At 37.5% G+C, this 25,591-nt stretch overlaps 1 protein-coding gene across 1 annotated transcript in view; it reads left to right on the top strand.

Moving 5' to 3' along the window:
* Positions 1 to 24,991, top strand: part of LOC139695501 (uncharacterized) — a 321,860-nt gene extending 296,869 nt beyond the window's left edge. Inside the window, exons 4-9 of the mRNA XM_071594295.1 lie at positions 12,607 to 12,855; positions 13,989 to 14,105; positions 15,628 to 15,966; positions 16,970 to 17,050; positions 18,186 to 18,347; positions 21,227 to 24,991. Of these exons, the coding sequence (XP_071450396.1) occupies positions 12,607 to 12,855; positions 13,989 to 14,105; positions 15,628 to 15,966; positions 16,970 to 17,050; positions 18,186 to 18,347; positions 21,227 to 21,606 (1,328 nt within the window). The 3' untranslated portion in view covers positions 21,607 to 24,991. The remainder of the gene's footprint in view (positions 1 to 12,606; positions 12,856 to 13,988; positions 14,106 to 15,627; positions 15,967 to 16,969; positions 17,051 to 18,185; positions 18,348 to 21,226) is intronic.
* The last annotated feature ends 600 nt before the right edge of the window (positions 24,992 to 25,591 follow it).

The following is a 25,591-nucleotide window of genomic DNA, read 5'->3' as shown; positions in this document are numbered from 1 at the left end:
CCGAAAGAGACCAGAAATGTGGGCAGAAAACTCGTGGATTTTGCACCATGATAACGCACCGTCGCACAGTGCTATCATTATTCGTAATTTTTTGACGAAAAATGCAACAAATACCATCCAACAGCCACCGAATTCACCTGATTTGGCTCCCTGTGACTTCTTTCTGTTCAATCGAGTTAAAAAACCATTACGGGGAACGCGTTTTAGCAGCCGAGAGGAAGTAATGGAAAAATCGCAGGAAGCACTGATGGACATACCGAAAACCGAATATAAAAAATGTTTCGAGGATTGGATCAAGCGCTGGCATAAGTGTGTTGCAGTCGATGGGGATTACTTTGAAGGGGACAATATAGATTTAGATGAATAAACTTGTATTTTTAATTTTCTGAATAAATTCCGGGAAATTTTTGATCAAGGTAGTATATATATATATCTTGAACTTGGCGCGCTTTTTTCGGTCTTGGCTCGTGCTGCGGCTGCCACGCGATAACCATAAACCTAAATATATTTCATCACCAGTTTGGACACTCTGGAACAAATTAAGGTCATTGCGGACTGAGTCATTAGCAATGTAGATGCAATGTATTGTGTTTCCGTTTTTGGTCGAAATTCAGTAATTATGGTACAAATTTCGCAGCGACCAAGGTCATGCCCAAATAATTGGAAAAGTCGAATGAGCCAATCGATATGATTAGGTCCTCCATTTGTTTAGCTTTTCCATATGCCACAGCCAACATACGGAAATAGTCCGCGCACTTTATTTAGTTTTTTACACAAAATTTGATGCAGATTCTTCTATTCTTATTTGGAACAGGCAAACATCGAAGACAAGCCAAAACACGCCAAAGCCAAACAGCTGTCAACAATTAACTGCACATTCAAAATGGCCGAACTTTTCGGTATAAGTGAGAGACATAATTAAACACAAAAACACAAAAAATAGAAAATCAAATACACGCCACCCGCGAAAATTCAAAATTCGCGATAATTTTTTAACTGACCTCGTATGTGTGTGTAAATATATATATATATATATATATATATATATATATATATATATATATATATATATATATATATATATATATATATATATTTTGTAAACCCTAGAAGTACTTGTTCTCCTATTCATTGCAACCAATTTAAAAATCTTTGCTACTGGGGTTGCGGCATATGTAGAACAAATCTCATGTCTTCGTTCCACATAATATCGTTCAAATTCCAGTGAATAAATCTGTTAAAAAATGAGCCAGTAATCGGTGCTTCGTAAATTTTCGTCGTTTTTAGGCAGTGGTGGAAGCAGGCTCGGGGTCAAAGGGCGATGGACTCTAGATACATCTTCCAGAATACGATAATTCGTTTATTCTATACAAAACTGTTTAAAATAACTCATCTTTCTAAACCGAATAAATTTGATGCTAACAAAACTTTGGTTTTACGACTCTCACCCACTTGAGTCAGTTGATCTCTTTAATTATTCTATTACTATGCCAAATTCAGCAACCCTCTTGTTAGCGACAGTTTGGTAGTCTGTTATATTTCGATAAGTGCCTTACAGATCATACTCGGCATTATGTTTCATCAATATGCCCAAGTCAGTTCTCTTGGCCTTAAGAGTAATGGAATGTTTTTCGTATAATTTTAATTAAATGCTCCAAATTTTATTCATTTAAGTGGAATTTTTGAAATAGATATAGAATATCAACCATAAAACTAAGCGTTTATTACATATTCTGGCGTGACGTGTTAACTCATGATGAGAATAAAATAATTGCGAGTATAGTATGATTGCTTTGAATATTCTCATTGTTGTATTAGGACGCCTTCAGCAGATAAAAAGAAGAAAAACCATATGTGACATTTTTCTTTGGTCCCAGGTTTCTTTCGGACGACTTTTCGCATGATAAGTTTTTATATGAGGATGGGTACACGTCTAATTTAATTGTCATTAAACTACGATTGTTTACTTGATGAACATTATAAGAAACCGAGAAACCAGCTCAGAAGATATGAGGAAATGGAAAGAAACAGTGGGGAAGTTGGAGGTGATTTGCGCGCCTACTGGTAAAGAATGCAGCACATTAGCGCCGCATGCCTTAGGAATGTGAGAGATTGTGTGTTCAGTGTCTACTTATGACGCAAGTGTTATCTTGAGTCATTATGATGTGTAATTTAGCTTATCGGGCTTATCAAGATAACTTTTTCAGTAACCAAACAATTCCTACACGCTAATTGTAGTTGTGTCCTGAGAGAGGGCGTTTGTCGAGAGGATATTGTTGTAAGATCATACTTTTGGCTTGGGGACATTGTAGAAAAAAAAATATATTTTTATATATTTCTGACTTCTCTATCTTCCGATGAAGACGGAGCAGAATTCCGTCGAAATGATCAAGAAATAACGTGTGAGTGATCCTTTTTTTGTGTTTCTATATTGTTTGTTACTGTCTAATGTACTATTCGGCACTTCCGTGTTACGTCGACGAACTCATATATATATATATATATAAATATATATATATATATACATATATATACATATATATATGTATATATATAATATAATATATATATATAATATATAATATATATATATATATTAAGGATATAATCCAGAAGAGAGTGTTCGTCTTGTGAGAGAATACTTTAGGAAGATAGTAATTGGCGGTAAAATATCAAGATAATATTGTTATAGAACTTGATATGCAACATTAAAATTGATTTAACTCGCAGCTAAAGTGTTTCTCAGTATCATCAATAAGAGGATGGATATCATGGCCTATTAGTACCTATTAGAGATAATCAGTTTGGTCTCAGGAAAGTGGGAGGCACGCATGAAGCCATCGCAGTAATAACGTCATTAATAGAGAGGAACATAGAATATAATCAGGATGTACCATTATGTTTCGTAGATTTTGATAAGGCGTTTGTTAGAGTGGATTGGATAGAATTAATGAATGTAGAGCAGTGCACAGCAGTAGATTAGAGGGAAAGGCACCTTATGAGACCTCCTTACAGCATGATCTTCAATCAACTTTCACGAAACCAAGGCAAAGAGAACTTTTAATAGGGTTTTATCAAGTCAGTTTGAATGTGGTCAGTCAATTGTGCACGTATAATGTGAAGACTACTTCTTATCATTTTAATCAGAAATAGGATAATTCACTGGGCTGTTGAGTGTTTATTTTTAAATAAATGTGAAATTGTAAGTCATCGGTATAATAATGAATGAAACCAAATGGATCTCTTGCAGTACAGCAGTTAACTTGAGGTAAGACATCGCTCTTACCACAAAAAGATTGATAGGAAACACGATAAACAGACATTTCCTATCGTTCTCTTCGCGTCGCAAAACAATTGAATCAACCATCTTGCACCACACTCTTGACGAATGAAAACAAATCCACGTAATGCAAAAACGACATCGAATGTGCTAATTTTGATTTCACTCATAAACAGCCTCATGTGTAAGTACGAAATTTGATCGATTAACACCATGTTTGACCGAGGGCATTTTAGATCAACCGTCAAAAAACGCATACAATTTCTATTAGGGCGCCTTCACCGCCAAAATTCTAGGTGGAGTACTTACTCGATCAGAATTGTTTTTTCCAATTTTTAAACATAAGAACGAGTTCAATTTACTGATTTATAGCGCTTTCATTGAAAAAAAGCTGTAATTAGACCTCGTTAGGTTTATCACGAGAAAGAAGTTTTTTTAATTTTCTGTAATTCACCGGTTGAGGTGTTCACAGGCCACGTGCAAAACGGTACGGCGACAATCCCCCTGTCTCTCCTAACAGAACAACCTGACATCCAACAATAACGGAAGCCTCTCTTCAATTCCGAGTGCTTTCTTCATCCCTTCATTCCTTCCAGCGTACATATCCTATTCCTGCACCCCCCCTCATTTGCCTATAATTCTTCCCTATATCATAGTCTTCAACATCCCTTTACCAATCAAAATGCTCTGCATCCATCTTTCCAGCCTCCTTTTTATTTCGCCCCGACATGCCTAATTTGTTATCCCATGAACCGATGATGGGCAATGGTCATTGGCGCAGGATGATAGGCGTAGATTTGGAGGGTTTTAAATTTTGGGTGTGGAGAATGATGGAAAAGGTGGAATGGAGAGGAAGGAAAAGAGAACAGGAAAATGCCAAATATGCATTAAAATTTAATAGTTGTGACTAACATGGTAGAATTTATGCTAAATCATGAGTGAATTATGGAAAAATAATTATGTGGGCGAAGATGGATTTCGAGAAGTGTGCGTAAGTGTTTCATTTGTCCAAAGACATTTGAAAAGCATAGTACATGCGAGAGAGTGTTAATCTCTCCTCGTTGTCGGGAGGAGAGAGAGAGAGAAAGAGAGAGGCTGACCCAAATTCGCGATCGAATGCGGTTGGGAGGGCAACAGTTAACGCGGTTTTAATGGATTAATGCTCGCGCGCGGACATTCATTTCATACCGGCGCGGGTGGCGATGTGACCTTTATAAGCCGCAGCCCCTCCCCCGCCTCGCCCTTTCCAGCCGTGTGAGGGAGGGAGATGGATTGCGAAGCCGCGTGTGTCCCACCAGCGCTTCGCATTACGCCAGCCCGCCCTCCCCCCGGCCCCTGCCGATGGAGCTATGTGTCCGCGGGCGCTGCGGGACCTTCCCTCCCATCACCCTTTGGATTTCACCACAACCCATCGGAACACCCACCCCCACACACCCTCAGCTCTTTGTAGAAAGTCGCGAGGGAACCGGACCTGCAAGCACCCCAGTCCCCAACCTGCACCCCAACTACCCCAACAATCAAACGGTGTTGCCAGACCGTTCAGCAGCAACCTTAGTTATAGTGGAGAAAAGAACCCGTATGTTGTGCCGTTGAGAATGCTCCACTACGTGACTTTTCCTCCTGGGAAAAGCCACTCCGCTTAGGCAGGATTCGAACCCGTAGCCATTCAAAGGGCGGGAACAACTTATTTTGTCCAGAGCACAAAATTATCTACGGTGGAGTCCGTCGTGGTGTCAAAATTAGTGCGATTAACTTCAAAGCCAAGGTTTTCTACATTAGAGCTTCCTTTGTGTAGAAGCGTTTATAAAATTATTTAGTTCAGTTATGTAAATGGGGATGTGGTACTCCAGGTTGGACTACGTTGGACTACTGACTGGATGGCCCGGGTGGGAATCCCGGGGACGTCTCTGGGCACCCTCGGATTCACCCGAGTTAAGTAGTTTGTCGGGTATTAGGTCTTTTTGGGAAACCATAGCCAGCGCAGGGAAAGAAACTGGCCCCCCAACCCTGATGTATGAATTTCACACGCCTGTGGGATTAGTATTGAATGAACTCTACCATCATATTTCAAACAGACCTTCAGTCCGAAAGATGTGGTTTACAGGTGGAAAGTTTGAAAAGTGTGGTTTAACTGTATATGAAAATTTCCACCCTCACGCCCTCTACCTCCGCTGCTTCGACCAATCCGAATCCTTCGATTTTGCGATCATGTTCTTCAGCCAGTTGGACTAGGGGAACGTCCTATTACGCTGAATTTTGAAAGATTTGAATGAATGAGATTATCTGACGAAATACCGCACATATAATGTCTAGAGGTAGTCGGAAGAGGTGCGTGTACACACTCCTATCAAGTTATTGCTTCGGTATTTCCCGTAGTTTCTTTGAACTGAGTGTGTTGAACTCGTCTTGTTCTCGTCTTGTCTAGTGGTATGAAACCACTGAAGTGATCTGATTCTGAATATAGGTTAAGAATATGTATCTGTGTAGGTACAGGGTGGGACAGAGTGTACTCCCTAGTTTCTAGAAATCACTGAAGAGCGCGTAGGTGAATTAGCGGAGTGGAAGTAGTGGCGTCATATATATATATATACTAGCTGAATACCCGGCTTTGCACGGGTTAGGGAGAAACAGTAATATAAATATACTACATAAATAAAAACAACAAATTATAAAGTACAATAATACACTACTCCATACAAATTTAAGAATCTTTTTTATTTAACACCTGTTTATAAACTACATTTTTTGTTTCATATCCAGGAGAAAGAATATATAAATTTTTAGGCGAACCTACTCTGGAGCAAGCAACATAAAGTTGCCCGTGGCTAAAACATGGCGATCTTAGATCAACACCACAAAACTTTAAAGACTGTCCCTGTGATTTATTAATGGTAATTGAAAAAGCTACCCGGACTGGAAACTGTAATCTTTTAAAGTTGAAGGGAAGATCAGTTGGGATTAGAGGTATCCGTGGAATAAAAATTATTTCACCTTTTCCTTTTCCAGTTAAAATGACTGCCTGGATTATATTTTTCATTAATTTTGTCACACAAAATCGTGTGCCATTGCAGAGTTTTGGTGGATCTAAATTTCGCAATAAAATGATTGGAGATCCTACTTTAAGTATAAGGCGATGTTGTGGCAATCCAGCTGGATCAAGTGAATTTAGGAATTTCGTTGGATAATTGACGGCTTCGTCAGCATCCACTACGGTATCAACCGATTTATATTCAATCACGTCTCCTGGCAGCATGGCTAGTATCTCCTTGTTAATTTCATTAACATCATCGTTCTTAGGAGCAAGAATGGCTCTTTCTCGCAACCATTCTAAATTTTTATAATTTTGATTAACGTTAGGATAGACTGCTTGTATCATATCGCGGACAGTTTTCACCGATACACATAAATCTGATGACAATTTTATCATACCAGATGCTTCAATAACTAATCTATCTTCTCCAATCTCCAAAAGTTTATTTGAAAAATTTTGAGCATTCCCATCTCTTAAGAGGATTCGCATGTTTTGTTTAAGGCTAATTTCTTGGACATGATTCCATAGAACAGAATGTTTTAAACAGGCATAAATTTCATCGGCTGGAGTCGATTTTGGAATGACAGGCAGGGTTTGACGGAAGTCTCCACACAGGAATACCAGAGCTCCTCCCATTAAACTGCAGTTTCCTCTAAAATCTTGAAGTGTTGCGTTAAGGGCCTCGAGAGATTTTTTATGAGCCATCGTACACTCATCCCATAGTATCAATTTACATTCTATAAGAACTTGTGCCTGGCCGCTTGTTTTATTTATATGACATGTGGGATTTTCTTGTCGGGAAATATTAAGTGGCAACTTAAGGGCAGAGTGGGCTGTTCTTCCTCCTTCCATTAATGTCGCTGCAATACCTGAAGATGCAACGGCTAGAGCAATTTCTCCATGAACCCTGATTTCAGCGAGAACTAAATTAATTTAAAATGTTTTTCCCATGCCACCAGCAGCATCAAGAAAAATGATACCTCCTTCTTGTTTATCTACTTGATCCATTTTTGTTTCGTACGCGGATTTCTGATCTTCATTAAGAAGTGGCTTTTTATCCGCGATGTATAGTATGCTTCTAAGTCTAAGACATTGTAGCTAGTTTCACGTATATAATCTGGATAAAATACACCCTGTTGATCTTGTACCGGTGCAAAAAGACCGAGTTCCACTAAAGTCTTGTTAACCATGGTGATAAACTTTTCCTCCAAAATAATCAAAGTTTTATTAAAAATGTCGGAGTTAAACCTAATATCCAATGTAGGATTTTCACTTCGAACTTTAGCCAGTATATACTCACTCATTGATTCTTTATATTTTTCCCATAATGTTTTTGGGTTAGACGGATTACAGGAGGTTATTATGATGGCAAACAAAATTCGGATTTGTCCTGGAAGAGAAATCAAACTGGCCTCTCGCAATGAGTCATCCCAGTGTTGATCTCCTTCTAGCAACCCTAAATTCTGGCAAGCTTCTCTGAATGTCTCACATATTTTTCCGTTTACCGTTCTTAATTCTGCAAATGAGCGAGGTCCTCTAATGGTATGTGGAAGCATTCTTAAAAAATAACATTCGGCATTGTTAGGATGGACTGTCTAGACTCGGCCCAATGCGTCACATGAATAAATATTATTCTCAGGATCAAAGTTGCCCATTTTTCTTCTACAAAAGACTTTCCTTGATGTATTCCACATATAATATCTCGGCAATTCTGAATACAATAGTGTTCTTGCAAAAGTATCCTGCTAGCATAGTTGGAAAAATGCTGTTTCTATGACAGCAAAAAAGTAAACAAATTACATACATACAAACAAACACTCTCCTTTATATATATATATATATATATATATATATATATATATATATATATATATATATATATATATATATATATATATATATATATATATATATATATATATATATATTTATATATATATATATATATATATATATATATTTATATATATATATATATATATATATATATATATATAAAATATCTTCGAAATGGAACGCTCATCGGCGACACACAAATATATAAAAACACAGATGTAGATTTTTAGAATATAGAGACACAAAGAAAGGACACTCACAATTTGTTATTTTACGTTTCGACAGCACGGCTGTCGTCTTCAGAATCATATATATATATATATATATATATATATGTGTGTGTGTGTGTTGTATGTATGTACATATATCTTGTATATATGTAGATAAAATGTAAACGGGCTCAGTTACGAGGGTCATCCGGAAAGTAGTACCCGTTCGTGAAATAAAGACACAAAAGTAAATATTAACAAACATAAAAAATTTTATTTGAAAGAGGATATTTTAAACTACTTCTCAACATAATCTCCAAGCAAATTAAGGCATTTGTCATAACGTGTGACAAGTTTCTGTATTCCTGCTGCATAGTCCTTCGCCGCCAGCTCATTGAGATACGCGAGGGACCCATCTTGCACAAATTTTTGCATAATGCAGATGGTGTTTAACAATTTCATGAACAATTGTTCGAGAAACATTGGGAAAATGCTCACAGATGTCATCAATTGTGACGCGCCGATCGTTCCTCACGAATTCGTCAACTGAGCTCACCAGTTGGTCTGTAATGACAGACGGTCTACCCGAACGCTCATCGTCGTGTGTGTTCCCCCTCCCCATGTTGAAGTTGCGACACCACCGCCGAACAGACGACTCGTCCATTACATTGTCTCCATACACCTCCTTTAATTGGCGATGAATATCACATGGGCGAACGTTTCTTGCATTGAGGAATTTAATCACTGCCCTCACTTCACAACTGGCGGCGTTCTCAATTTTTTTAAACATTGTAAACAATCACAGAAACAACACAGGCAATGCTAGCGTCACGCAACTTGGCTCAGAGAAGGCAGACAAGCCACTGAAGCTATCTGACCTCGTCCAGCGGCTACTCGCGTCGTCAGCACTTCATGCGGCACGAACGGGTACTACTTTCCGGATGACCCTCGTACTTTTTCATTACTTGAAGCCCAAGCGGTTTCATGGGACAGGTATCGGATAAGTGGACCAAAAGTTTAATTTTGTGCGGAGGATAAGTAAACTGAGGGTCACTATCAGGTTAGTGATTGAGAAGTCATAATATGAATCGGTGAAAGTAATTTTCAGCTTTAGGAAGGGGTGGGAACGCGCTGCGCTCCAGATATTAGACTAGAGAGTTTCAATTTCCAGATTGACGATTTATAATCGACAGCGTTTTTCGAACGAATTTTCTACACCATAGAGTGATCCAAGTTGATGAAAGATTTCAGGAGTTGTACAGAAAGGATAAAAACATCATATCCGAAACATTTTCACAAAACCACAATGAAAGGAAGCTGTGGGAGAATCGGGTTGAATGATTTCTAGGGATGGGTGTGGGACAGAGTTTCTCCTTGTCGTCAGTTACTTTTGAACGATTCGCGGGGAAAATAAGGTTATAGAATCATGGAAAGGGTTTGGGTTTAGGATGGGAATAGGTAGGGAGATGAGTCAGAATCACGGATGAGATTAAAGGTGGGTCAATCATGTTTTCACAGTGTAAGCTGAATGAAATAGAAGACGGAATGAATGTAAATCATTATTAAATGAAAATAATAAGATTCTCGTGGGATAAGTAATGACTAAGGTGAACTTCAGAGAAGGAAACAGGAAATGCATTCAGCGAATTCACTTGTTTGGACTGTGTTTTCGGCGAACCTGGGAGCGACGGTGGGGAAGTTGGAAAAAATTCATTTGAAAAGGAAGCATTCACAAAAAGGAGTGGATCTGTGACAGCTACGCAAAGACAAGATTAATGACAACTTGAATACCGAGCGTAATACGGAATGGTTTCCAAACCTGGGCGTCTGTTGGGTAACTTTTCAATCCATTCGTTTCGAGTTAAATGGCGCCCATTGTTGTCGAATTTCATGGCACTTCACGCACTTCGGAGAGGAATGCATCGGCGTTACGAAGAAATACGACGATAGCGATTCGCCATTACATGTTCCTGAGCATGTACGGATGATTTTAGAATCGAAAGTTTCTTAACAGATGAGGGCGGCTATTACAGAACTTTTCCAACATTGCAATGGCGTCCATTTCTGAATATATGTACGAGGTATGTTGGAAGTAGATAGATCGTAGGTATTTATTTCTACCCACCATTGCATAGGTTTGCTTTTGGGTTTTATCTAAGTTGAACAAACGACACATTGATTAAAAATGTGAAGGATTCTAAAAGTTTTTACAGAAGACATATTTTTTCAACACTTTGTAGTCAGTCGATTTCCACGTAAGTGGGCCTACCGTAAACATAGAGGCCCTATGACGGACACACGCATGCATAATATTTTTTGCATGTTATATACATGCATTGCATTCTTTGCATACATTCTATATACGCAGTCATTTCATATAATTAGTATGTATAACATCATAAGCAATATTTTGAAAAGTCTTGAGAAGAAACAACACGATATTTTTCGAAAACGGGATACTCGTATCACAATTACCATTTTGCAACATCCTTCCTCAATTTGTGATTATTTTCTAAGCATTTCTGTAAGTTCAATCGAGCTTTTTCATTATTTTAATTGAAACAAAAACGGTGCACAAAAGATCAAAATCAGATAAGAACTTGCTCATTAAAATGTTCATTGTATTGGTATTGGGTGACTGACAGGTATTCCTGCCTATCAGAGCGATGTTAAGTCATTGCTGTAAAGTTCGTGGCGACATACCGATCGGTTTCACCTTTCTGTAATTCTTGCCGCGCAAATGTCTACCTTCAGACAATTAGAAATCGTAGTACGTACCCTGTAAATGGTTTATTTATCTCCTTCCGTTAGTGGAAACCAAATGGAGGCAAACGTTTGCATCCCCGAACAGATTGAGGGAATAGTAGGATTGAAACTCTCCTATGGCAATTATCATACCGCGAGGTCTACCTATTGAATTTTGGTTGTCGACGGTCTCAAACAACTGTTATGTAGACGGATGGTATATCGTTTAAACTTCCTCCAGTCTTAACATCTATTTTACCTTAAATAAGAATAAATATTTCTTACTATTTTACCTTCATTATTTTTTGCTGTTCTTCATACTCCCATCCGAACACCCTCCAGAAATTCTATTCTCTTCCTTTATCTCCCCATTTTACCGAACTTTGTCTCTTCTTTCTCAGCCTCCGAGGTCACTCAATATCTCCCCCATCCACGTTTCTTGCTTTCTTCAGAATTCACCCAGCAATATCCTCTCATCTCCATCTGTGCACAAAACTTCGTCGTTGTGTCTGCCTCTTCATCCAACGTATTTTCTTCGATCTTCTCGGCACACACACATCAGAAGACTCTGATCTACGAAATCTTCCTGCTTAAAAGACGAAGACTTAGTAATTACTAAGGTATCTTCCAATGTCTCTACGTAACATTTCATTCTGTCTCCGACTCTTTAAATTCACAACTCAACTTCTACATTTTCCGAAACACCCCACACAAATATCTGCAGAATTTATACCACCCACTCGAGTTTATTCCCTCCAACCTTAACTTTTATCTTGATCATCTTGATTCTCGTGAATCTCATTTTTCTCGTTTTTGTTTGAATAAACCTCATCCAACACTTTAAATTAGAATTAAACTTTAAAAAGTGGATGGTGATGAATTTTTTAAAGCAGTAGTTCCCTCCCGAACGCATACAGCATCAGGAATACTGAAATAGAAAGTGTAGACTCGATTAAATACTAGAATAGCTATCTATCTACATGCTACCCTGCAAATTACCGCTAGGGTGTGCAGCAAGGGGGTGGTTGCACACCAGGAATGTAACATCAAAAATTTTATTAATTGCTGGTTACTATATACATTATTTATTATGCATTTTGTTGTACAATTATTAAAAAACATAAACACAGTAATTAACCCGAAGGTCGGTTTGGATGGTGATGGTAGAGTTCATCCAGTACTATGCCCGACGGCTTGTGAAATTCACACCTCTACTATATCTACGAGTACTCTCTATTTTTTCCCCTTCCTAATGCTATTTAATTGAATCTACTCTTTCGACGTTCCTGATGCAGTGGTCATTTGGGAGGGAATTGTTCTTTTTCCTTTTTTAAGTTTAATTCTAATTGCCATATGCCGTTGCCATTGCCATATTGTGAATAGTTCAAAAACTTTTCGGCGCCCATTAATCTTCTTGTTGTGATTTTTGTGATTCGTGTTAGTCGTTTACCTTCGGCTGTGTCTTCCTTTCCCTCATCTACTCTCTATTTTATTCCCTCCTAAAGGATCACCCAGACTTCATCACCCGCCAGTCGTGCTGCCTCCGGCACCCGCCGCCATGATGTCCCACGTCCCAGGTGGCTGTGTCGACGCACTTAGCGGAGCCATCCTGGCCAATGGAGACGAGTGGCGGGAAGACCCGTGTACCACTTGCCGCTGCGAGGACGGCCGCAAGAAATGCCACGCTTACATGTGCCACACGTCGTGCATCAACCCGAGGCACGTGGCCGGGGAGTGCTGCCCCGTTTGCGACAGTGAGTCTGCTCCCAGCGGTGACGTTTGCCTCAGTTGAACCTAAGTCCAGTCGCTCTGTTTTTTTTGTTTTCTTTCGTGTCTCACGCATTTTTCATAGTGGATGGTGTGTATGTGCGAGTGCGTGCTGGCATGGCATTTTTCCCCGAACTTAACTTCGTTCAAACTTATGAGTAGTTTTTTTCAATTCCACTCCCTCCCAATTTTTAATGGCACAGTTTAACGATGAAAATTTCCCTTACATGCAAGGAAATTTCAGAACATACGCAAACATCCACCATTTAAAAAAAATGTATTTTTAGTTCGCTGATGTAAGATTCCATGGCAACAGTTCTATTTTTAACAAGATCAATTTAATGGATTTTTCAATATTTTATGACAAACTTTCAATGCCTGATTCTTCTCTCACCTCATTCCATTTGGTGTGTCTAATCTTTGCCACCCCTATCCTTTCTTATCCAAAATTCTCCTCTCTATCAGCCTTCAATATTCCATTGCCACTAGGTATGCCCTGGGCCATATTTTCTGCCTTCTTTGGATTTCTCTCCCAGACCACCCTCTCCCTTGCTCTATCGGGCCTAGTTAGTAGTAGTCCAGCTAAGGGTATCTGGATAATAAACTAATGGATAAATATATACATTGTTAATCTTATTGTAAAAATTCATTAATTACATATTAATTATTTTGTATGATGATTTTAATTAATGAATTCGATTAAATAATTCATATTAGTAATGCATTGATTATATGAAGGCGATTCGAATCCCCTATTTTTTTCATGAAAAATCAAAGTTATTCTCAACTTTGCGTACATTGTTGGAAAGGTTGAGCATTTAGCTACTTTTCTACAAAGTCGCCTTGACAATCAATCACTTTTTGCATCCTTGTAAGCAGCTTTTTAATATCGGCATCGTACCTTTCTCCCGCCACATCACGAAGCCAACTGACAACTAATGACAGCAGAAATTTTTCTATCCTTCATAGGATACTTCCTTCTTTGAAATATGTGTTCTGGGTAATTAAAATGCATACCCTGAATTGGCAGAGAAGTATTTTAGCAAAAAGTATTTTAAGCACTTTTTATGTTAGTTTTTTCATCTACTAATATCTATTTTGTATTTCATTGATTCCTCAGGCACATCTGTGGTCACCCTTCCACCACACTGCCCATCATTGACCCAGTGTTCACTAAGGTGTCACCAGGGCTTTGTTAAGGACAAGGATGGATGCTTCCTCTGTCAGTGTAAAGCAGGTAGGTTAGCTAAAGTTCATCAATGTATTTACAAATTAATTTATGCAAATAAAAATGTTTGTGCATCAATACTATAATAACCATATAAATACAAAGTCTACAGCAACAATTTCAGAGCGTAAAAATCATTCGCCTTGACTGGGACTCGAACCCAGATCCCTCAATATTCGGTCGAGTGCTTTAGCCACTTAAGCTACCGAGGCGTCCTCTTAAACTCTGAAATTTTGGGGCTTTTAAAGGAACTAGATGTTATGACGAAATACCGTACATACAATGTCACATGTATTCGTAGTCGTGCGCGAGGCGCCACTGTCCACGAGGTTAAAGCCAACTTTAAACACGTATGGTGTTTTCCCTTTGACAAATTCCAAAGAAACTGCGGGAGATGCCGCAACAGTAACTTTTAACGGAGTCATCCGCTAATGTGCATTTCAATGCAACAATTTCAGAGCGTAAAAATCATTCGCCTTGACTGGGACTCGAACCCAGATCCCTCAATATTCGGTCGAGTGCTTTAGCCACTTAAGCTACCGAGGCGTCCTCTTAAACTCTGAAATTTTGCATTTAAGTGGCTAAAGCACTCGACCGAATATTGAGGGATCTGGGTTCGAGTCCCAGTCAAGGCGAATGATTTTTACGCTCTGAAATTGTTGCATTGAAATGCACATTAGCGGATGACTCCGTTAAAAGTTACTGTTGCGGCATCTCCCGCAGTTTCTTTGGAATTTGTCAAAGGGAAAACACCATACGTGTTTAAAGTTGGCTTTAACCTCGTGGACAGTGGCGCCTCGCACACGACTACGAATACATGTGACATTGTATGTACGGTATTTCGTCATAACATCTAGTTCCTTTAAAAGCCCCAAAATTTCAGAGTTTAAGAGGACGCCTCGGTAGCTTAAGTGGCTAAAGCACTCGACCGAATATTGAGGGATCTGGGTTCGAGTCCCAGTCAAGGCGAATGATTTTTACGCTCTGAAATTGTTGCATTGAAATGCACATTAGCGGATGACTCCGTTAAAAGTTACTGTTGCGGCATCTCCCGCAGTTTCTTTGGAATTTGACAAAGTCTACACCTAAATTTCATCACATAAGAATGATATGATAACTGAAATGAACTCTGTCGATATTATTGAAGTTTAACAATGACATAAATAAATGCATTATGGCACTGTTCATATGACCTTATGTTTAGTGGTCCTGGTAAGCTGCAAGGCATGAAGATATATCAGATGAAATATTATTAGAACACTTTCATAAATGTTTTCAATATTAGATTAGTCTTTCTATCTTTGTTAGTAATGTAGTTTTGAACCCAGTGAAGCATTATTCTTGAGAAAGGGGCAGGGAAGGGTTGTGTTTGGGAGGGAGAAGAGGTGGTACAGCAGAAGCTTTACCATTGATGCTTCTGCTTCTTGAGTTTTGCTTTCTGAATGCATATTTACTCTTGTTTGCTGCAGTTCATTATTTAATTATTATGTGTATTTTTGCAAATGAATGAACGAAATGATGGTGTCAACAGAGGAATGTAAGCTGGACTGCCCACATGGCTATGCTGAGGATGACCTCGGCAACAAACTCTGCGAGTGTGCTCGATCTTCGCACTGCCCCTCCCTCTCCTCATGCAAGAAGAGCTGTGCACATGGCTTGCGCACCAACCGCCATGGCTGCCCTGTCTGCAAGTGCAACAAGTGCAAGCGTATGCTTTTCTCATCCCCCGTTCACATGGATGGATCTCCGGATGCGAGCACGGGCTCACTCATTGAGTCGACGTCACATGGAGTCCTCCTCCTCTGCGCTGGCCCCTGTCTCCATGGATACATGCAGGATGATAGAGGCTGCCCCACGTGCTGGTGCAATGGTGAGTGCTGATGACATTCCATACAAACTCTTTGGCACACAGTCACACTCGGGGTTTTTTTTTATGTTCCGGGATATTTCCTTCTCTCCTTGTCAAGTGAATGACCATTTTTATCCGTGGGCTATTACCAATAATATTTAATTGCTTATGAATCTTGATACCATCATTAATGTGTGTGATGTAAAGACACATCAATAATAGTTAAAGGTCTACACATATTTCAAATGCACTTCCTAACTTTACATTAAGTTAATTTGTACTGCATTTCTAAATTCTTGAACCCGAGTAATTCTTTTTCTGTTGCAGAAATTATTTTGTTTTACCTTGAATTAGTAAATTTGTTTTGAATATTTTGGCAGACTGTTGTATGAATTTATTCCCATTTTTTTCATCCCTTCTTTGAGTGCTTTGGTTCTAATATAATTAGCGTGAGTATCTGAAGCATTCCTTTTGAAATTCACGATGGTTATCATTGTTTTAAGTGCTAGGGAAGTTAATTCTTTTAATTTTTATGTAAATAATTAAAAATCATTTAATACACCTTTGAAAGTAATTTTGAATCCTTTAGAATTGGCAGAGAAGAGGAATCATATGGTTTACCAGCAATGATAATAATTGACCTGTTTTGCATTCTGAATATTCTAAGGGATGGATTGGAAGAGCCCTAAAATAAGATACTGTGAAATGTATGAGAATGCTTTTAATTTGCTTTGATAAATTAATGTGGCCTTCCCGCAGTATATTGTCATTCAAGAACAGTCCAAAAATTTTGTATACAGAGTTCAGGCTTGCCATTAGGATTAATGGGAATACTGGCAGATATAGCCTCAGAACTTAGGTACTGAGAAGTACCTATATCTCTTCCAATAACCTTTATCCCAGTACTTTTCTTGTTCTAGTAACCTGATTAAGGTACCTGGGTCGAGGTACTAAACTACCAGTAGGTGTCTAGCCTACCAATAAGATAATTTTATGGGTAATAGTACAACATTTTCCATTTCAGAGCCTCCACATTCTTCTGAAGGGATTACGTCTGTATATTCTGAGGAGGTCACCAAAGCTGCTCTGTCTTGCATCTCATCAGGTGAGACAAAGCACTGTTGTCATGACTTGTACAGCCTCTTTGAAGTTACATGACAAATATGTACTAGCAATCTGTCAGTATGAAGTCACAGACCTTATTCACTGCTGACTATCAAACTGACACTGACTAATTTTAAACCACCCAAAATAACTAAGCACAAGTCAATAGTATATCAATCTACTTCAAAAGACATTGATAGAGTAATACCACCAGCTGAAAAAAACCCCTTTAAAGTTTCAGCTGTCATTCTTAATGTTGAATACAGAGATTTTTTATGGTAGATGGTATTTGACAAGAATTTTCGTAGTTTAGTAGCAATGGGTCTCCTGAGTGTACCTACTGATTTGCTATTTTCATTTCTGCAACAAAGGAAAATTTATTTTTGTCTTAAGATCATCTAAGGGACTGAGAATGTCTACTAAGTTCAATCACAATCAGGCTGTTGACGTAAGAGATACTGATATCTTTAGAATTTCATAGGTGTTCTAATAAGGAAATATGAATCTTCAGTACTCTCTTGCGTTGTCATCTTTGGGTTATTTTGTCTGAAAAACGCATTTTTTTAAATTAAAAATGTACATGGTAATTGTCAAGGAATTGCATCACTGATTATGCTTCATCCTGGATGCATACTATTGGGGTTTAAGAACATGGAATAATCCTGCTCTTCTAGTGTTTACTGCCCAATTATGCATACATTTAGAGTTATAAGCAAATAAAAGAAATTTCTAATGATAAAAAAACTCTTTTCATCCAAAACTGTTGAGGTTCCTGTGTTAAATTTTGTGGGATACCCTGCATTTTATCCTGCTGTTCTGGTTCTGTTTTTGTCAACCGAAGGTGGTATGAGATATTTATTAATATTAGACAGAATATGGTTGATTAATTTTAATAAATATACTCTAAAGAGCTGAAATAGTTTCGAGTGATATAATTAGTTTAATGAATGTGAAAACTAATTTCAATCAAAGATTGTTTTTGGATTTGATTCTCTGAAATATCGACTGATTCACTTCTAAATTGTTTTTAATGTAGCTTAGGACACTTCTAGGGATGGTCGCAAACTAACTCTTTGAAATTAAACCATATTGATTGATTATAATGGGCTCTTCTTGCATTCTCTAACTATATGTAGATGGTGTAGAGAAGTCTTCTGAGGATGTTTGGTGGAATGGATGTCGCAAATGCCAGTGTGTTGAAGGTGTCGAAAGCTGTAGCTCGGTGAACTGTCCATCAACACCTCCCACCTGTGACCATGCCATTATCATCAATGGAAATTGCTGTCCAGTTTGCTCAGGTATGTTATGTTGTCACTCATTCCATCCTCATGGCTTCCACTTCTATGTAGAGAAACAAATCTACCTTATTATTATACACAGTGCATTTATTGTTCTTGTATATAATGCGGTGGTAATTTATATCAATGTTTTTGAACTCCAGCAAAATAGGCATATGACAGAAACAAATGGTTTATAAAATAACATTCTTTTGTGTTTTCAAAAGTTATTAATTTATAAATTGGTAATTTTAAATCTCACCATTTGAAGTGTGGAAGTAAAAAGAAAATTTTTCATCATCAAGTTATGTATAGTGCTGTGTGACGGTTATGAGGTGGTCCGCGATACTTTTGTTCAGTGTTGATGCTGATTATGGAGGGTTTCAAAGCTTTTTAAGCTACCAGATATGACAATATCACAAATTTTCACCTACATGCTGCTTAAGGATTGTGAGAGATTTTCTATTATGGAGATGAAGAAGCAGTTGCAAAAGGGTTGGCTGTGGGAAGTAAAATACATAGGGATATGATTAATTAAAGAAGGTGGTTGATCATTTAAATCAAGTTTTCTTCATTTTAACCAAATATAATGCCAATTTTCCCAGGTGTTGAGAGACAGCATACAAATAAACTGTGAGTCCCGTAGGAATCATGACCCATTTTGCTCATGTGTCTTTTGTAGAGTAGTTTTTGTTGACCTCTGTATAGCAAAATATTTTTATGGTCCAAAGGAGTTGGTTTTGTACAATTTGACTGTTTTAACTTGTTCCGCAAAACAGTAACTGAAACGCAATGTAATACATTAACTGAAAGTTGATTCATTATCCCTGAAAATCTCACTTAATATTGTGATACTGACTTAGAGTCTAAGATTAGTTTAAATCATCCCACTGAAAGAGGTAACTTCTTAACTTACACTCTAATATACATATGTAATGAATGAAAACTTTCTTTTCCAAAGCTAATTGTTTGTCAAATCCAAACTCCCCTTCGCGTCTTCTCATTTTGATCCCATATCCATGGTAATCTCTGTAGTGAATTTTACTCCATGCATGGTCTGTCCCAAAAATAACTGGAATGAATCGGGGAAAAAATTTTATTCCAGATTAAAGTACAAATTACTAAAATTCATCGAAAGAGCACCCTCATGTATCAACACATTGATACCAGGGCCTTTGCTAATCATGGTATACTTCCTGAAAGGCGTTGATGGGAGCCTCATTCTGGCACTTCATAACGGCTTCTCTGAGGTTACAAAGTGATCCAAAATGTTTGCCTTTTAAGCTTCTTTTTATTCTTATGAACAAATTGAAGTTTGGTAAGGCTGTAGGTTCTTGGTCATGAAGAAGGTGGTGTGGAATGATGCATTGTTGTGACGCAGCATCCAGTTGTCAAAGGTCTCTTTGCATTGCACTTTTATCTGCAAGCTTTCAAGGACTTTCATATAAAATGTACCATTTGCTGTCTATCCCTTAGAAACAAACTCTTCATGGCTAATGCCTTTTGAGTTGAAAAAGGCAATCACAAAAGATACTTATTTTTGGGAAAGACACTGTAGTCCTAATAGAAGAGAGGGTGAAGCATTTTCTATTTTTTCTGGTTAGTCTTAATTTTTGTCAGAAGACCCAAATCTCCCCTGAGGTGTTGGATCAGTCATTTCATTAAATGAAGAACATTCTCCTGGTACATATTGTCAGTAATGTTGTTCTTTTAACACATATTTAGACTTCAAAATTTTGAGGGTTCCTTTTTTTTGAGTTTATCAATTCACTATTTCTCTTGAGAATTATTGCCAGTGAGTCGTTTATCATGCCTTTGAACCACCACACTTTGATAGTGTGTTTCAAATTCAAGGTGGTTTAGATATTCTTCATATCATTCAGGCTGCGTTGGCATTTTGATAAACCATGAAACAGTTTTTTTTGGTGATTGAATCCATTTAATTTCTTTGATTTTCAAATACAGACTTGGCATTAAGGTGCTCAAGTCAGTTTGAGGCTAAACATCTATTGGCATGGTATTTGGCTTTCAACTAATAGATTATGCGGTACCATGTGGATGGCTAATCATGTACCTTTTTATTTCAAATAAATGAAAAAATTATTCAAAAATAAAATTTTAATCGGAGATTCTAGTGCTGTGTTCTCATTCACACTGAAAACAACCTGATTTACAAGGCAAAGAAACTGAACAAAAATGTATGAAAAAAATTTCATGTTTTCTCTAAACTAATTCCTACCTCCATATAGTTCCAACTTCCCTCTTTTCTTTCATCCAGCAATGTCAAATATGTTATAAATTGAATATTCATATCCATCCGTCTTTTATCCTCCATACATAATCTATATATTTGTATCTCAGTCGCTTCGAATTTATGCTCAGCTTCTGCCTTGGAACGGTAGTTTTCAGAATCATGTAATGCATATTTAAAAACCTTCACTGAGTCGTTATGTCCTTACCTCAAATTGAATTCATCAATTAATCCCCCATTGTTAATTATTCTTCTTCTAATGCAATTCTTCTCCTAATGTCTTTTAAGCTTTGCTGTTTTTTCATATAAATTGTTGCTATAACTCTTGCCCTTCTGCTGTGATAGCTATCTTATGTCTTGAGTATCTCTCTATTCTGATTTTGTTGTGATTTAGTAGAAGGTCAGAGGAGTAAATCAAAAGAAAGATGATTTAAGATAGGAAATATCCCACTGTGGTCCTTGGGCTTTCGTATAGCTTAGTGAAAATGTTTGCATTACATAAAGTTGCATGTCATGGGGCTTTCTCTGTGCCTGATCTAAGTTGAATCTTGAAAAGTGATGAAAACAGGAGTGTGCAATCGCTTGGGAAAGGAACTGTTGTTCTGGGTTTGCAAATTTCCTAAAATTTCTTCAATTCCCTCTTCCTCAGAGCCTGTGATCTTGATCACTGTGAGTGTGCTGTGTGCACTCGTGTTGGCAGTCCTGATCTACATAGCGGTACGCATCAGGCACTATGTGTGGTGGCCCAGGAGAGGCTGCCTGCGCTTTGCGGATGAGGATGGAGGGGTGAGAGTCCTTGGGGCCTCCCCCTCCCCCACGGACAGCCCGGGACCCCAGGGCAATGGCATCATCAAGTATGACATCCCTCCCATGCCCCTTGGGGGTGGAGGAGTAGGTGGAGGAGTCGGCGTGGGTACCGGAGGGGGGGGTATCAAGGGCATACGCCGCAGCGGTGAGTATTACGAAAGTGTTCCACGGTACGAGCCATCCTTGGGTGATTGTGAGAAATCAGCACTGGCCCCACACTAAGATGGCACAGAGTTCCTTCAGCCAAGAGAGAGACTGAGCGTGAGATAAGTGATGCATTGGAGTTAGGGAGAGATGGGTTGGTTACCCTTGTTCCGGATGTTCATCCTTCAAGTGCTGCAAAGACTGGAAGACTTTGTTCAATGAATGTTTTTTGCCTTGAATTTTTGCTGTTGGAAGCTCAAGGGCATACTGACAGTTATTTATGCTGTACATATGATATATTTGTCAATGTTAAGAAATTTTTGTCTTGATCTTAAAGCCCATAAGTAGTGGCAGCAGACCTAATAATATAAGAATACATTAGAAACAGAATGCATAATATGCACCTTGGGGAGGAGAATGGAATGATCCTTGGGTATCATTGCATAGTCATTTAGAAGATGGAAAGAATTCTATTGAGGCCAAAGGGCATCATCAGATTTGAATGAATAAACTTCATCATGTACACATCATCAGATGATTTGTAAAACTATTTCAGTTCCAATAACATGGTGATGGTTCATGTTGTTCTCAATTTACACAATAGAGTGTAAACGTAGGATATTTTATGACGATAAGAATTACCCCATGTATGAAAGTTCAAAAGCTTACTTTGGCATTATCCAGGACTTACAATAGTTGTTAAAATGGCAGAGCCTGTGTCTACAGAAATTTTCAACTCTGAAACATATTCCGATACCTGCGATATTACCCCAAATATGAGAAATTGTTCAGAAGAATGCTACAAATGTGTGCATCCGCAATGAGCTCCTAATTAAGGTTCCCATAATTGCCAAGATAACAGAAATATCTACCACCACATTCCTGAAATGTATCATGCTTTCCAAAACCACAAAAACAAATATTAAATATTTATGTAAGTGTACCAATGGATGGAACACCAACTCCTTTAGTGAATATGTGAAGGAGACTGAAATTAATGTTGTATCAGTTAAACTTAATGTGAATTTTCATTCGTGTTTTGATTCAGAAATATGAAATTTAATCACTTAAATCGTGGTTGGCAGATTGGCAAATTGTGAAGCAAGTCATAGAGATGACTCACTTCACCAGTCAAGGTAGATTTTTTTCCTTGCTTCTTTAAATCTCTTCATGCTTATACATTGGAGACAAATATTTCCATTCAGGCAACTGCTATGTTTTCGAAATCAGTGCTATATTTTAATTAATGTTAACATGAAATATGACTACATTAGATTGAAAATGAATATAAACTGAAAAGGTTTAGTAGGAATCCTTGTGTTAATTGGGAACTACTTCTTCAACCAGTACTTGCCAGTAATTTCTTATATACAGAATTAATCTTAAAGTTTCCATGTACAATTATGGCTCCTATAATAGTTTATTTTTCTCAGTTTTTGCTCTTCATAATGTTTCTTAAGATATTAATTTTCACCGGTACAATGGTATCTCTAGTTGATGTTGGATAGGATTTCTGCAACAGGTAATGATTAGGTGATATGACCTGCCTCCATATGGTACCTATTCGTTTGCGGATCGGTATTACTACAGCTACTAAATCAATTACCTGTGCATCCATTTATCCTTTTTTAAGTTTCAAGGGCAATACAGCAAAAGAATAAAAATAGAAATTGTGATTGCTACTCAAAATATGGCATGTATCCAAGTTGCTGTGAAAAAGGGGGCTCGATAATTTTCACAAAGTTATGATTCCCGAGTTTCATTTGGTATAAAGTCCTCTAAGGCCACTGGCATTGACTATATTTTAAACCAAGTCACACAAACATCCTCATGTTTGTGTTAGTCCAACATACCTATATATTTTAGTGTCGAAAGTATCCTTTGAGGGGATGATGTTACCTTGGTCAAACTCAGTTGTTTATGACGTATGACTTTGGTTAAAAAACCATTATTAAATATTGCAATGAAAATTGCTAAGAGTCTGGAAACTGATATAATTTTTAAAGGATTATGAAAGGCATTGAACCATTCATTAATCAAACAATCTTAACAGAGGGACCTACTGCATTAGTGGTATATCATTGTAATTGGGTGAACATGTCTGAGGGTATTTGTACCTGTTTTTGTGAGACGTGTGGTTCAAAGTATAGAATTGTATGAGATTTTCTCTTTGAAGAGTAATTGGTGCATTTTTGAGTGCATGTGAGGAGCATATTCAGATAGTGATGAATGTGGAGTTGCTATACTATTTTTGTTGAGAGATTAAAAACCCTTAGGACATTTTTTTTGGCTCTAAGAAGTGTAGTTTACTGGTAAAAAGCTTCCAATATTTCATGAATGTCATAAATTGAGTGTTATATTTTCTTGGAGAAAGTATTAAGCAGTTTTGCCTTAGTATATGGAAGATGCAAAAATTGTTCTCATGACCTACCTACCTAAGCAAAATCTTGCATTAAAGGCAGCATGACAAGTAATGTTGTAAATTTTTAAAAAATCTTTTAGCATATTTTTCATGAATTCAGTGGCACAAGCTACAACCAAAGATAAATTACCTGAAGGTTAATGAAATATGTGAATCGCAAACTCATATTATTAATGAGTTTAGAGTATCATATTCATGCTGAAAGAGTTTAAACGAAAAGAACAGATATTACTAAAAGTAGGGATCTGCTCGAAAATTCAACAATCAAATTTTATTTAATAGGAGAGACAAAAGAATTGAAAGGTTTACAGTACAACAAGAGACATATCATTTAAGTAGCTTGGTTGATTGGACTAAGTGGATGGATTGCTGTCACATTATAATGTTCCAATGTCACATAAAAGGTGTGTTCGATTGGTTTTATTTTTTATGTGTGTCAGAGCTGAAAAACTTTAATTCTCTGGATGGCAGTATTATCCAGCAAATGATCATAAAATAATGCCTTGTAGTAATTCTTACTTCTCCTGGAAAATGTTAGTGATCTTGAAATCCCATTATGCCCACTTCCTTTAAAATAATTAAATGGAATATTAAATAATGGTGATAATAATAATTAATATTTATTAACCTATGTTGTATAAAATTGGCTGTTTATGTTAGTTTGAAAGAGAGTTATAGGAAGGTTTTTTTTAAGTTAAGTGATTTGTCAATTAGGTATATCTTTAAAAATATATCTGTTTTAAAAATATTTTTTGTATTGTTAAAGAGACTGAGACATGAGCTAGGATTAGAAAATTATTTTAAGTTGAAATTTGCCATATTTATTCTGATTGTAAAGAGTTGTTATAATATGGGTTAGAATTTTTCTTTTTAAGTTTTCTTAAACATTCGCATGCATAATTAATATAAACCTACCACTATGGAGCTAGTGTAAATGTCTAATGACAGACAATTGTGATACCATACCATGTGTAATGTGTAAATATAGACTGTATCTAACATATTTAAGTAAATGGAAATAGAGTCCTTACAAATCAGAAAGTTTTTTGTTGTTTCAATATATTCTGTGTGTACATCGATAGATTGAGCAAAATCATCACAGTTATTTTATGAGATGCTTTACAGCCTAAAAGCCTGCCAAGAAACTGACCTAAAAAGCTATGCATAAAGACCAACCACAGTTATCAATTCTAAGGTCAGTTTTAAGGTTATGGTAAGGCTCACCTTGTAGTATGCTAAAAGGTATGTGTGGTTGTTGATCTAGTTCCTTTCCCTGTGGTGCTTCCAGTTATCCAAAAAATCACACAGCTTGGAAGAAAATGAGGGTGCCCAGAGGTACCACCAGGAATTGAACCGAAGCCCTCAGGTTAGGGGTTCATGCTCTAACCCCAGGACTACCACATCCCCAACCCAATACATAGTCATTCCCATATTATGTATTGTTAAAAATGGAAAAAATATTTCTGGAAGTTCCTTACAAATGCATGTTTCTAGTTTTTGGATGCTTCATATTTGAAAATCCACACTCGGGGGAATTCCCTAACTGGAGGTTTGGAATCTGGCTGTGAGTCACACATGACCACAGTCTGTTTTTCTTTACTTGCTAAGTCTGCAGTCATAAAGGATCTTATAGTTAGCAGG

This window comes from Hetaerina americana, unplaced genomic scaffold (assembly GCF_022747635.1).
Source record: "Hetaerina americana unplaced genomic scaffold, ioHetAmer1.1.p SCAF_6, whole genome shotgun sequence".
NCBI classification, from domain to species: Eukaryota; Metazoa; Arthropoda; class Insecta; order Odonata; family Calopterygidae; genus Hetaerina; species Hetaerina americana.
This window is presented reverse-complemented; position numbering and strand designations above follow the sequence as displayed.